Source organism: Bufo gargarizans, chromosome 4 (assembly GCF_014858855.1).
Source record: "Bufo gargarizans isolate SCDJY-AF-19 chromosome 4, ASM1485885v1, whole genome shotgun sequence".
Taxonomy (NCBI): Eukaryota; Metazoa; Chordata; class Amphibia; order Anura; family Bufonidae; genus Bufo; species Bufo gargarizans.
The window spans coordinates 271,414,837-271,429,080 of NC_058083.1; the positions used below are offsets into that span (position 1 = coordinate 271,414,837).

Genomic DNA, 14,244 nt, shown 5'->3' on the forward strand with positions numbered 1-14,244 from the left:
GCATGTGTCTATATTAAATGACTAACACCCCTCATCCATAGGAATCCACTCATACACTGCAGTATATGGGTGGATTCCTATGGATGAGGGGGGTTATACGGTAGTAATTTCAGTTACTGTAAGCTAATGTTGGTACAGTCCCTGGACAGTGTTCATATTTAATTTGACTATAACTCCCCTCATCCTTAAGAGTACACCAGTGTACAACACCTGCAGTACATCAGTGTATTCTTTAGGATAATGGGGGTTATAATCACGTAACAGTCTGTCATCCAGATCCCCCCCCCCCCCATAACAGTGCGTCATCCACAGATTCCCTCCCCCCATAACAGTGCGTCATCCACAGATTCCCTCCCCCCATAACAGTGCGTCATCCACAGATTCCCTCCCCCCATAACAGTGCGTCATCCACAGATTCCCTCCCCCCCATAACAGTGCGTCATCCACAGATTCCCTCCCCCCCATAACAGTGCGTCATCCACAGATTCCCTCCCCCCATAACAGTGCGTCATCCACAGATTCCCTCCCCCCATAACAGTGCGTCATCCACAGATTCCCTCCCCCCATAACAGTGCGTCATCCACAGATTCCCTCCCCCCATAACAGTGCGTCATCCACAGATTCCCTCCCTCCCATAACAGTGCGTCATCCACAGATTCCCTCCCCCCATAACAGTGCGTCATCCACAGATTCCCCCCCCCCCATAACAGTGCGTCATCCACAGATTCCCCCCCCCCCCATAACAGTGCGTCATCCACAGATTCCCTCCCCCCATAACAGTGCGTCATCCACAGATTCCCTCCCCCCATAACAGTGCGTCATCCACAGATTCCCCCCCCCCCCAAATAACAGTGCGTCATCCACAGATTCCCCCCCCCCCCCCCCCCAATAACAGTGCGTCATCCACAGACCACCATTAGTTTAATCCCCACAAAAGGCACACCTTTTGGTTCAAAATATTTTTTTCTTATTTTCCTCCTCAAAAATCTAGGTGCATCTTATAAAGCGAAAAATACGGTCAATAAAGCAGAGTGACCATGAACCTCTCGGATGAGAAGATACAAAGATCTGTACAGGACGAAATGTTTAGTCGCCTTGAACAACGGAAAAAGGGGTTTTCTGGTTCATAAGAACATGCATTAATTGATTAAACTGGAATGGAAGGCTCCGGATAGAAAGTTATTAATTCCCAGGACAATTAAGCGTAGACTCCCTTTCAAAATTTTGTTAAAGGCGCTAATGTCCTTCCTTTTGAGGACATGGGGCCCCTAAAAGACTCCATGGATAAAAAGGTTGATTTATGTCACTGGTAACAGGAGTCGTCCCAGAAGATTGGAAATTAGCAAGTGTTGTGCCCATTCACAAGAAAGGTAGTAGGGAGGAAACGGGCAACTATAGGCCAGTAAGCCTGACATCAATAGTGGGGAAATTAATGGAAACCATACTCAAGGAGAGGATTGTGGAACATCTAAAATCCTATGGATTGAAAGATGAAAAACAGCATGGGTTTACTTCAGGGAGATCATGTCAAACTAATCTTATTGATATTTTTTGATTGACTAAAATAATAGATGGCGGAGGTGCAGTAGACATCACTTATCTAGACTTTAGTAAGGCTTTTGATACTGTCCCACATAGAAGGCTTATCAATAAATTGCAGTCTTTGAGCTTGGACTCCCATATTGTTGAATGGATTAGGCATTGGCTGAGGGACAGACAACAGAGGGTTGTAGTCAAATGGAGTATATTCAGACAATGGTCTTGTTACCAGTGGGGTACCTCAGGGATCTGTTCTGGGACCCATATTGTTTAATATCTTTATCAGCGAAATTGCAGAAGGCCTCGATGGTAAGGTGTGTCTTTTTGATGATTACACAAAGATTTGTAACAGGGTTGATGTTCCTGGAGGGATACACCGAATGGAAAAGGATGTAGGAAAACTAGAGGAATGGTAAAAAAATCTGGCAACTAAAATTTAATGTTGATAAGTGCAAGATAATGCACCTGGGGCGTAAAAACCCAAGAGCAGAATATAAAATCAGTGATACAGTCCTAACCTCAGTATCTGAGGAAAGGGATTTAGGGGTCATTATTTCAGAAGACTTAAAGGTAGGCAGAGAATGTCATAGAGCAGCAGGAAATGCTAGCAGAATGCTTGGGTGTATAGGGAGAGGCATTACCAGTAGAAAGAGGGAGGTGCTCATGCCGCTCTACAGAGCACTAGTGAGACCTCATTTGGAGTATTGTGCGCAGTACTGGAGACCATATCTCCAGAAGGATATTGATACTTTGGAGAGAGTTCAGAGAAGAGCTACTAAACTGGTACATGGATTGCAGGATAAAACTTACCAGGAAAGATTAAAGGACCTTAACATGTATAGCTTGGAAGAAAGACGATACAGAGGGGATATGATATAAACTTTTAAATACATAAAGGGAATCAACAAGCTAAAAGAGGAGAGAATATTTAAAAGAAGAAAAACTGCTACAAGAGGACATAGTTTTAAATTAGAGGGGCAAAGGTTTGAAAGTAATATCAGGAAGTATTACTTTACTGAGAGAGAGTAGTGGATGCATGGAATAGCCTTCCTGCAGAAGTGGTAGCTGCAAATACAGTGAAGGAGTTTAAGCATGCATGGGATAAGCATAAGGCCATCCTTCATATAAGATAGGGCCAAGGGCTATTCATAGTATTCAGTATATTGGGCAGACTAGATGGGCCAAATGGTTCTTATCTGCCGACACATTCTATATTTCTGTGTCTGAAAGAATCCTGGGAATCAGCTGCAGCTCTTTTTAAGCCTAATTTGGCTGCCAGATCTCTTAAAAGATGGTTGCAGCAATCAGTCTCTTATGAAGGAAAACACTCCCTATGATTACTTAAAGGACTCCTTCTCTCTTTTATTCAAAGCAGTAGATTTTTTTTGTCAGATGCTACCGCAGAGTCGGGATGACTGCAAGAACTACAGCTTTATCCGTGGTATCTAGAAAAGCTCCGTGGTTAAAATCTTGGACGGGAGACATAAGCTCAAAAATGAAGCTATGTAGTCTCCCTTTTCACAGAAATGTAATGTTTGGTCAGGACCTGGGGAAGATTTTGGAGAAGGCTTCTGACTTTCCGGGGGTAACAAATAAAAGGAAATTTCCCTTTTGCAAGGTTTAAAAAGGGAGGTTTCTTCCAGTCTAAAAGATCTGACAGAGGTAAAAGGAGTATTACTAGACTCAACGCATCAAAAAAACTTTCTTCCCCCTCAAAAAGTCTCAGGTGTGATAGACAAGGTTTCAAAAATACCTGTTTGTCCGTTTATTACAGTCTAATGGGCCATGAAACTTCTAGACACTCTAACTGCCTGTATCCCAGCGGTAAAATGGGCCCAGTTCCATTCTCGAGTATTTCAGCAATGGCTACTAGAGGATTGGAACAGTAATCTAAATTCGCTAGAAGAAAAACTCTCCATTTCTCCATCCGTAATTCAGTCTCTACTGTGGTGGCTAAACCCAGTTCTACTACAGTGAGGGGTTCCCTGGAGTCCCATTCACCTGGAAATAATGCAAGCCTGTGGGGTTGGGGAGCTCATCGCTCTCAACACTCTTTCCAAGGTCAATGGTCCAAGGAGCAAATAGTTCTATCCTCCAATCGGAGGGAATTAACTGCGGTCTGGGAGGCAGTAAATGCTCTATCTCAAAACATAGAAGGAAAAGACATACAAGTGAGATCAGACAATACAACAGCAGTGGCCTATCTAAATGGGCATGCAGGAACAAGGAGTGTAGCCCTAAATCATGTGGCAGAAAATATCTTTTCTTGGGCAGAGGTTCATCTGAGGTCCCTGTCCTGCAGTACATTTAAAAGGCTCCCTAAACATAAAAGCAGACTTTCTAAGCAGGGTTCCCCTAAATTCATCAGAATGGAGTTTAAAAAAGCAGATTTTTCTCCAGATAGACAGATGGGGAACTCCCCAAGTAAACCTGTTTGTGTCAGCAAAGAATACAAAGCCAAAAAAAAGTTTCTCCCTAAACCCAGTCGACAGAAACATAGGGGGTAGATGCACTGGTCCAAAGATGGAATTTTCATCTTGCATATGCATTTCCTCCCTTTCCACTGATTTCCAGGGTTCTAAGAAAGATTTGTCAGGAAAAACCTCATGTCATTTTGATAGCCCCTTTATGGCCAAAAAAATCCTGGTTCCCCCTTCTTAAACTCCTCTGAGTCCAAAGCCTGGGGGTGTTTCCCTGGGTGCAGGATCTATTATCTCAAGGTCCGGTGTTCCATCCCAGGATAGAGTTTACATCTAGCTGCATGGAACTTAAAAGGGTGATGCACAATCCTATTTTGCAAGATATTTTTTTCATAGGAAATGGCAAAAATGGTTGCCTGTGGGGGATGTACAGCTATATATATTCATTATTGATATGTTATTCTCTTTAGCTTCTCAAATATTTAAGATATACATTGTTTGTCTAGGTAACCTTTCAAGCATGTATAGGTTTATTGAAACAATTGTTTATTCTTCAGCCACATACTATTCATTTCTTAATGGTTATTTCTGTTGCTGTTTCAGACTGAGGCTGCAGGACTTCCAACTTGCATTGAACTTTGTGTACGGGCTCTTCGCTTAGAGTCAAGTGACAATGCGAAAGTGAAAATCTCCATCTGCAAAACAATCTCTTGTTTATTGCCTGATGATCTGGAGGTCAAGAGAGCTTGCCAACTTACAGAATTCCTTTTGGAGCCTACTGTGGATGCATACTATGCTGTTGAGATGCTCTATAACCAACCAGACCAAAAATATGATGAGGAAAGTCTTCCTGTACCAAACTCCTTGCGCTGTGAGTTGTTGCTGGTCTTGAAAACTCGATGGCCGTTTGATCCAGAGTTTTGGGACTGGAAAACTTTGAAACGACAGTGTCTGGCATTAATGGGAGAAGAGGCATCTATTGTTTCTTCAATTGATGAGTTAAATGACAATGAGGCATATGATCAACTGGATGATTTCCAAGAATTGACTAAAGACGCTACAGAAAATGGACTTGATTGCTTTACTGACCCCTCTCCTGCCCCTGAGGTCTTTGAACAAAAGAAGAAAAAGAAACGTATTAAGAAATTGCAAGGAGGTGGATCCATATCTGCAAGATTTAGAAATTGGCAAGCTTATATGCAGTATTGTGTGTTGTGTGACAAAGAGTTCCTGGGTCATCGAATAATTCGACATGCTCAAAAACACTGCATAGAAGGCATCTATAGTTGTCCAATCTGTGCAAAACAATATACCACTAAAGAAACCTTTATCCCTCATGTCACATTACATGTTAAACAATCTTGCAAAGAGAGACTTGAAACTATGCAGCCTCACAAGAAATTGGAAAACGTGCCCAAAAAAACACAGACTTGTAAGAATAAGAAACCTGTGACTGTTACAAAACAAGAGCGACAAGTTAAGAAAAACACTCTCTACTCTGATGACTTCATAGTTTTTAATGACAATGACAACTCTGATGAAAATGATGGCAAAGATAATCAGTCTGAGAATCGGCAAGCAGACAAGACAGCCCCAGTTAATGAGTTCCCTTGTCCTGTACAGTTCTGCAACAAAGGATTCAAGTATTTCAAAAATTTAATTGCACATGTAAAGGGGCATAAAGACAGCGAAGAAGCTGCACGTTTCCTTGAGATACAAAGCAAGAAGGTAGTTTGCCAGTATTGCCGAAGGCAGTTTGTCAGTTTAACTCATTTAAATGACCATTTACAAATGCACTGTGGAAGTCAACCATATATTTGTATACAGATGAAGTGTAAGGCAAGCTTTAACACTTATGCAGATTTGCTAACACACAGAAAGGCGCATCGGGAATTCAGAGCAAAGTGTATGTTTCCAAAGTGCGGAAGAATATTCTCTGCTGCTTACATGCTTTTTGACCACGAAGCACAACACTACAACACTTTCACCTGCAAAATCCCTGGCTGTGGAAAAGTATATCATTCCGAACTTCAACTACAACAGCACTTAACTGAGCATTCATCAAGTTCTCCAGTGCCAGAGTTGGATAAGTCTGTGAATCTGCCTAAAATGACAAAAACTGTTACTGGTAGTAAGTGTGTGAGTGTCAAAGGAAAATCACTACAAAAGTCTAATGCAAACAGAAATTTGACTGCACCGTCTCCTCATTCGTCAGATGTTCCCAGTTCAACCAAGGCTAAAGATCTTCGTATGCCTGGTGTATCATTGCTAGACCAGAAAGCTAATCCAGTGAGTTCCAGTGAACGAGAGAATTCTATGCATATGCTCGATCAACTACTTCCATCTTCAAGTGAGGTGCTCCCTAATTCAGATTTGTTAAGTCAGGTTTTACCAACCAACCCCGTGACTCAGAATACTTTACCTAAAGCAGACATGTTGGTTCATTCTACTTTCCAAGCAGAATCTAGAGATGTTAAATTGCCATCCCTTGTTGAAGGATTTCACAACCTTATGAGTGAAAATAAACTACTTACCAGTGCAGATCCTGCAGAAGAGGCACAAACTATATTAAATTCTAGTATGGAAGAACAGTGCCTTTCATTGTTTCACAATGCAAAAAATAGCAATCAAATTCAGCCAAGTAAATCTCAATCTAATGCTGTAAATTCTACTGAAAGAAAGAATGAAGGAGGTCAGCAGATAAGTAACATAATGCCATTTAATGTTGCTAACCAAACTGCCCAGCTATGTGAAAATAATCTAGTTATGTCCAGTTATGAAAACAGTGTAAAGACAGAAAACCTTTTGCCGCTGTCACTTGAAACAAGTAATGCACTCTCAAATGTGTTGCCTCCCGTCAGTGATGCCACAGTGACCCCAGTACCCCCAGCTCCAACTGAAAGGTTCAAATGCAATGTAGAGGGATGCACACGAATATATAACTCAGTTCAGAGCATTGGCAAACACATGAAAGGTACTCACCCTGAACATTATAATGCTTTTAAAATGGAGCGCAAGAACAGAAAGAAACAAAAACCTACGCTGTCTGATGAAAAACCTACTTATTGTATACTTTTAGGGCCAGGAGGTCAAAATAATTCTAGTTTTCAGTCACCTCTGCATGTCAACCCAAGTTTCTGTAACCAATTGCAACATCTACCAAACCCTGTCTTCCCTACACATCTTGGAAACCTAGTGAATCCTTTGAGTGCTGTAGAAACTGATATGTCCCAAGGAATACCTAAAAATGTGTCAGAAACACTCTTAGGACCTGAAGTTGGAAATTTGAGCAATTCCAACTTGACATCACAGATAGATGATTTAGCAAAAGTTTTACCTATGAAATTTGAAAATGGTTCAGACCCATTTCTTCCAATGCCAACAGAAAACGATCCCCTCCCTGTCATGTCATCTTTGAGTGGAAATTCCATGTTCTCTCAACTTGGAGGCAGTTCAGATCATGTTCTGGCTGCCAGTGAGGCTAATAACTTTTTGAAAGAAGATGCTGATCCTGAAACATTTTCCAAACAGGTTGATGGAACTGATATGGATGCTAGTTTTAATCTGGATAAATCATCTACCATGCTTTCAAATTCTGCAGATAAAAAGAATGGTGCTGAAAGGACAAACAAAAATAGAGATCGAAGATCAAAGCATAGTCCTCGTGCGAAGTGCCCTGCAATTATTAGAGATGGCAAGTTTATCTGCAGTAGATGTTTTAGAGTGTTTGATAATCCACGTTCTTTAGGTGGCCATTTATCTAAAAGGGCTGTGTGTAAGCCCCATGGTGATTATGACCTTTCTCCAGTGGTTTCACAGCAAGACAGCCAACCCTCTATGTTAGCAAGTATGATTCTTTCATCTAGTCCAGAGAAAAAAGCACAGTCTCCTTCACAGAGTTTTAGCCCTGAAATGACAGTTAAAGATGAGCCCTTTTTGTCACCTATTCAGTCTGACAATGAGAGCACCCGGTATTTGCACAGTGGATTTATACATCCTAACATATCTGGCTATTCACCCTCTGAGAACAAAATTAGTAGTCCTGTTAAGCATAGCTTTGAAACCTCTGAAAATATAAGCACCAAAAAATTGCCTCCCAACATAAATTCAGATGAATGCATTACTGCTAGTCATCAGATGAACACAGCTGAATCATCAAGTGCTGTCCCCACACGGGTCTTACAGACTAGCTGTAGCATTGAGGGTGGGCACAGTCTAGAAAACCTTGCTATGAATAACTGTGCTAGCAGATCTAAACTTTCTAAAGTGGAACAAATTAAATCAGACAATGTCATTTGTCCGGATGTAGAGGCTAATTCATTTGAGGGAAACCATTGCATATCCACACCAGTAAGCAGCACCCGAGTTTCTGTCATTAGTGGACCTCAGAGTTCTGTATCCACCACCAAAAAAAGGAGTAACAGTTCCAAAAGGAAGAAAAAAACAGACCCTCCTGTTGCCGTAGAGGCTTCACATGAACTAGCCAAAAATATTTTGGCAGCTGTGGGAGGAAACCTACAAATGTCTACCGATATGCAACCAAACTTTATGGCGTATGGTTCCGATTTATTGGAAAACCTTGCAAAACATTTGAGCAGTGCTGACAAAGAACTGTTTATGGCTTGCATCAATGAAAGCCTTAAGGCTAGCTCAGAAACACATGCATTATGCCAGCTTGCAGGAAAGCAAGAAAAAAATGACACACTGCAATACCCTGCAGTCACTTGTGATCATAAAGAAGGTGAAAATCTAAACGTCCACACGGACTTTAGGGAAAAGACATTTGAACCTATGCCTTCTGACTCCACTGATGTTTATGCTGTTAATGGTAACTTTCAGAATACTGGCTCTACTTTGCCACAAAGTCAGTCTAGTGTGTCTAGCAGTATGGATGATGATATAACTGGTGTTACACATAGCATACATACATCTACCAACACTGTTGCCAGTCCTATTAGCAAAATGAATATACCCATCTGCTCAGTGTCTCCTACCCAGGACACTAGTGTTAAGTATGATGAGCAAGTGTTGGAGATCATGGACTTGGTACAGAAGCTTCAGCTTGTAGATAATGTGATTTGTGAAGAAGTAGTAACAGAAGAGAAGTGTCCGCCTCTTGAAAAGTTACCCATAATGTCTAGTGTAATAGTTCCAAATCCAAGTGTAAGTGTAGTACCTGAACAAACACCTGATGCACCTTCACTGTTAGGTGATAAGTACAATGATAAACCTTTTATTTGTCAAGAGGAGGGCTGTGCCTATTGCGCAATGACTAAAGATGCTTTGTTCAAGCATTATACTAAAGTACATTATTACACAGAAGAAAAACTAGGAGAGATAAAGAAACATCAGCTTAAGTTTGCTCCCTTCAGATGTGTTGTACCTTCATGTCCAAAAACATTCACCAGAAATTCAAACCTACGTGCTCACTGTATGTCCATGCATCATTTTACCTCTGAACAGATGGTACAGTTAAAAATAAAAAGGCCTTATGGTAGAAAATCTGCTAGTGAAAGCACTGACCTTCCACCAGAAATGCCAAGTGGAAGCCCAGAAATAAAAAAGATGGTTGAACCTTTTGAAATTGCTTTAGGAATGACAAAAGCTGAATCTATGAACCAGAACACAGAGGTGTGCCAAGAAGTACCCACAGCGCAAGCAACAGAAGCCCCCCAGGTTGAAGAAATGAAAGAGCCTTCTGATTTGCCTTCTGTAGAGTCAAATTCTCTTACAGTTGATCAAAAAAGCAAAAAAAGACGGAGAAAGCCAAAAGATAAAGAACAAAGGCTTAAAAAAGCAATAGAAAAAGATGCCAAACTAATCCAAGGTGGGTCTAAAACCTATAAACCCTATAAGTGTGTCCACGAGGGTTGCCCAGCAGCGTTTACAATTCAACAGAACCTAATGCTTCATTATCAAGCTTTTCACAAGTCAGATAACTCTAAGTTCTCTCTGGAAGATGACCTAAAAGAGGATAGCAATGGACCAATTATCAAAGAGTTCAGATGTACAGAGAGTGACTGCTCTCGAATATTTGCCAGTTTTGCAAGTTTAATACAACATTATGTGAAGCTTCATGAGATGATTGCAGAAGAAATTGAAAATGTGATCTCCACCAGTAATATTGGACAGTTTAATTGTGATCAAAGCCAATGTGCAGCTACTTTTACCACTTGCTCACAATACATTGAACACCTCGAGGAAGTCCATGACTTAAAAATGAAACTTTCTAAAGTGGAAGGAGAAGAAATGTATAAGTGTGATTGTGAAGGCTGTGACCGTGTTTATGCCACTAGGTCTAATTTGCTTCGGCATATCTTTCTCAAGCACAAAGATAAACACAAGGAGCATTTGATCAGGCCCAGGAAAATTAGTGTACATGATCAAGACACTAGTGATGACAAGCTACCTAAAGAAAAACACAAAGTACCCAGACAAAAGTGTGAAAACGATGATGGTCCTAAAGCAAAAAAAAGTAAAGTCAGCAATGGCTGAAAAAGATCCTAAAAGCAAAACTGGCCCATCAACTCTTAAATATGGCAGACATACATACTCCTTGAAGGATAAAGAAGCTGCATTAGCAGAATGCCAAAACTCTCACACAAAGCAGTATCCATGCATGATCCGTGGTTGTACATCTATTGTTGCCACTGAACATAATATGATTAGACATTACAAGTCTCACAAACTATCTAGGCCTTTTGTTGCAAAGCACAAAAAAGCACTAATTGTATGCAAAAGGGTTGGACGGGCAAAAGCTAAAGCAGTGTCTCAGACACCCAAATTAGAGTCTGCAGAAGACCTTGAAAAGCCAGAGGTTAATAAGGATCCCAGTGACACAACATTGCCTCAACAAAAGCAAGAAACTCCCAGTTTACTTGAAAGCAGTGATGAGTCCTCAATTTCAACTTCCCAACAGAGTGAAACTGAAAAGGATGAGATGGACGAATTAACAGAACTTTTTATATCAAAACTAAGCAATGAGGATAACACCAGCTCAGATAGTCAAACAAGGACTTCACCCATTGCAGGCAGTGACTTCCAGGAATCAAGTTCTTGTCAGTCTGAGCCCCAGAGGCCTGTAAATGTTGTAAAACGAACCAATAAGCAAAAGCATGGGACTCCTAATCGGAAAAGAAAATCTGATGAGCACGATGAAATTTTAGTTGCTGAAACTAACAGCATGCTTAGCAGTGAGGACATATTAGTTTCTGATAGTTGTGATGAGACACCAGCATTTGATTTAAGTTCTTTCAAGCCAATGGGATTTGAAGTGTCATTCCTAAAGTTTCTAGAAGAGTCCGTTGTCAAAGAAAAGAAAACTGTAGAAAATGATAATTGTAAGACTGACACACAGGCAGCACCACAGCCAACTGAAAAGAGACCAAGTCTTTCTGTTGATGAGGACTTTGACAGCGATATATACTTGCTCTTTTCTAACCCATCACATTTACCCAACATGGACAATGTAAAAATAGTTTTAAATGAAGCATTCAATGATTACATTGAGCTTGTGCTTAAGCAGCTAAATGAACTGAAACCTGTTGTGGTTCTAAAACGTGACATTTGCTGCAGTGAACTGCCTAATGTTGCAAAGGAACAAACTATAGACTAAGATGGTAAAGTAACATTATAGAATGGTCCTAGTATATTCAAAGCCTGTACATTTATTGTGAACTAGAAGCTATCACGCATGCCAATAAATGTATTTTTATTAGGGTTTTTTGTGAAAGTGACAGATTGGCCAAAAAAGAAGAAAAAAAATGTCATGGCTAAAGTCATGCAATGTTTTTATTCCATGTTATCCCTATGGGACTAAAGGAAAGGCATTTTATTAAGTTCTGTAAATATTGTTCCAAACCCTCTTTATTTCTATTGATAAATTGTCATTTCCGTAAAATTAACAATTTTGTGTATTTTGCGTGAAATTTGATTTACTTGCCAGGTTCACTGCTCATGTTTTACAGGATATTTGTATATATATTTTTATTTTTTTGGGGGGGGGGATGTTCAGTTTTTTTTTTTTTCTTTCTTTTTGTAAATATCAATGTAACACATTGCTGCCTAAGTCTAAACTATTAAATTACACATTTATATTCGGATTTTAATTTGTTAATCTAGCAATCACATTTTTTTAAAGAAAATTTGTATTGAAATTATTTTGGGTTGCACATTTTATGTAATTACTTAAACAGAGCATCTATTGAAAGTTTTTAATATGTAAATACTTGAAAACTTTGTTGCATTACACGTGTACAATGCTTATTGCTGCAAACCAGTCTGACCATATGGTTGACACATGTACAATCAATACAGTAGAAATTATGATTCTTTTTTCCTTCAGATAGAGATGGATTTTATGGGTGCTGTTTTACTATTAGATGTTTTTACATTTGGCAAAATGCTGTGCAAAAGATCAGCAGTATCCCTTTGGGTCTGAATAAAATTGCACTCATTTATCCCGCTTCCACCTCATCATGTAACAGTGTGTCCAGTTTTGCAGTACATCGGTATAAGTGCAAGGTTGATAAAATTCAATTTGAATTAGTTTTAACACTACAGTATATTCCTTTACAGCAGAATTGCATGTGGAATAAATCAAATGCAGTAACAGCAGAGATTAAAAAAATACTCATATACGTGCTGCAGGCAATTTGCAGAGGAAGAAATCTGCATGTAGCTCATGCAAATCTTAATGCAGATTTGTTGCAGTTATTTTCCCCCCACAGATGCACGTCGAAATTTGTGGTGGATTTTCTCTTCAGAAAAACAGTATGACATTTGTTCCAGCTTCTACTTTGCATAGGTTACATCCCTTGGTTCAAGTACCTTGTCAAAGAGTGATTTTATAGAAAAGGCCTCATGCAAAGCTTATTCAGAGTTTCATTATTATTTACCGTAATTGCTAGACATCCGACTGGTCCTTCTACAGTGTTATGCTCACCAGGCCATGCTCACCTGGTGAGGTTTACAAAAGCAGGTTTCACTGTGGATTTTCAGTGGTTTTTGGAACGGTTTTGCAACTGATGCATAGAGAGTACAGTTAGTTCTCACACTAGCGTTAAAACTATCCGGCAAGCTATTTAAGTCTGCTGGAGTTCATTGTATCCAGCATAGGTGGAAAGGGCTGGAGCACCACCAGCCCCTATTGACCATAATGGGACACAGCTGGGATCTGGCCTGTTTTTGACATTGCATTGGTATTTGTATTTGTCTAGCCAAATCCTGCAGGAAACGGGCCAGATCCCTGTTGGGTCCCAATATAGTCCATGGGCTCTGGCTGGTAAAGGCGGTATCCGGTTATGCCGAATACAGTGAACTTCACCATGCTGTTCTCCTGCCGGAACAGCCTGATGGATAGTTTTAACGCTAGTGTGAAACTAGCATTACACACAATTTATTGAATTTAAGTGCGCAACTCTGTGGCTTTACAGCAGTATGCTGCAGATTATACATTTTTAGTGTGCATTAATGTGAACAGATTTTTTATTTTTTTTTTTCCTTTTTATGTGTTAATGTGGAGGTAAAAACACATTCACCTGCATTGCCAGCAGAATTACCACAGATCCTAAGTTTAAGTGCAGAATCCTCAACCTGTGAAGTTCAGTTTCTCTGGCTCATGAAGCGTATATCTGTGTTACAACAATAGATGGTTATTAGTAACATTGCACTTTACCTGACTTGTTTGAAAGAAAGTATTCTATAAAAGCAGCGAACATTCACACATCTTTTAATACTGGATACAATTTTTACGGTTACAGGGTTGTCCTTGAGCTGTTACCGGCATGAATTTCGAAGTGCAGTACTAAGTCCCAGCAGTGGTAATCTTATGTAATGGGCCAGGGACCAAAGAACACCCATGCTCAATTTTAACATGAAATGAAAGTATGCAGTACAACCTTCGTGTGTCACTGTTAGGGGAACCTTTTGTGAATGTCCTGGAACATTTATAGTTGTGTGAAGCAATGTATATATTTCAGGTGATTTGTGAAGTAGCCCAGTGTTGCCTTAAATAAAAGTTACATTTTTATAGACTTATTTGTTTATTCAGTTTTGCATATTTTTTTGCATTTTTAATAGCTTTATGGCCAGTATTATGCAAACCTGTGAAATAGATTATATAGAGTGCACTTGTGGTTTTATAGATTTTATGTTTCAGTTCTGTTTTAATTTTTCATGGCTAACCTGGCCATACATATAAGATGTTCAGCCTGCAGCTAGCTTCTGTGAAGCTCCCATAAATATGTGGTTCAGGAAAGCTCGATGGATTTGTTGCTTTAGTAGG

The 14,244-nt window shown here is 40.0% G+C and overlaps 1 protein-coding gene across 1 annotated transcript in view; it reads left to right on the forward strand.

Moving 5' to 3' along the window:
• The window catches only part of ZNF292 (zinc finger protein 292), a 76,227-nt gene extending 62,234 nt beyond the window's left edge, over nucleotides 1-13,993 (forward strand). Inside the window, 2 exon segments of the mRNA XM_044292272.1 lie at nucleotides 4,563-10,447; nucleotides 10,449-13,993. Coding sequence (XP_044148207.1) covers nucleotides 4,563-10,447; nucleotides 10,449-11,574 — 7,011 coding nt within the window. The 3' untranslated portion in view covers nucleotides 11,575-13,993.
• Nucleotides 13,994-14,244: the final 251 nt, after the last annotated feature.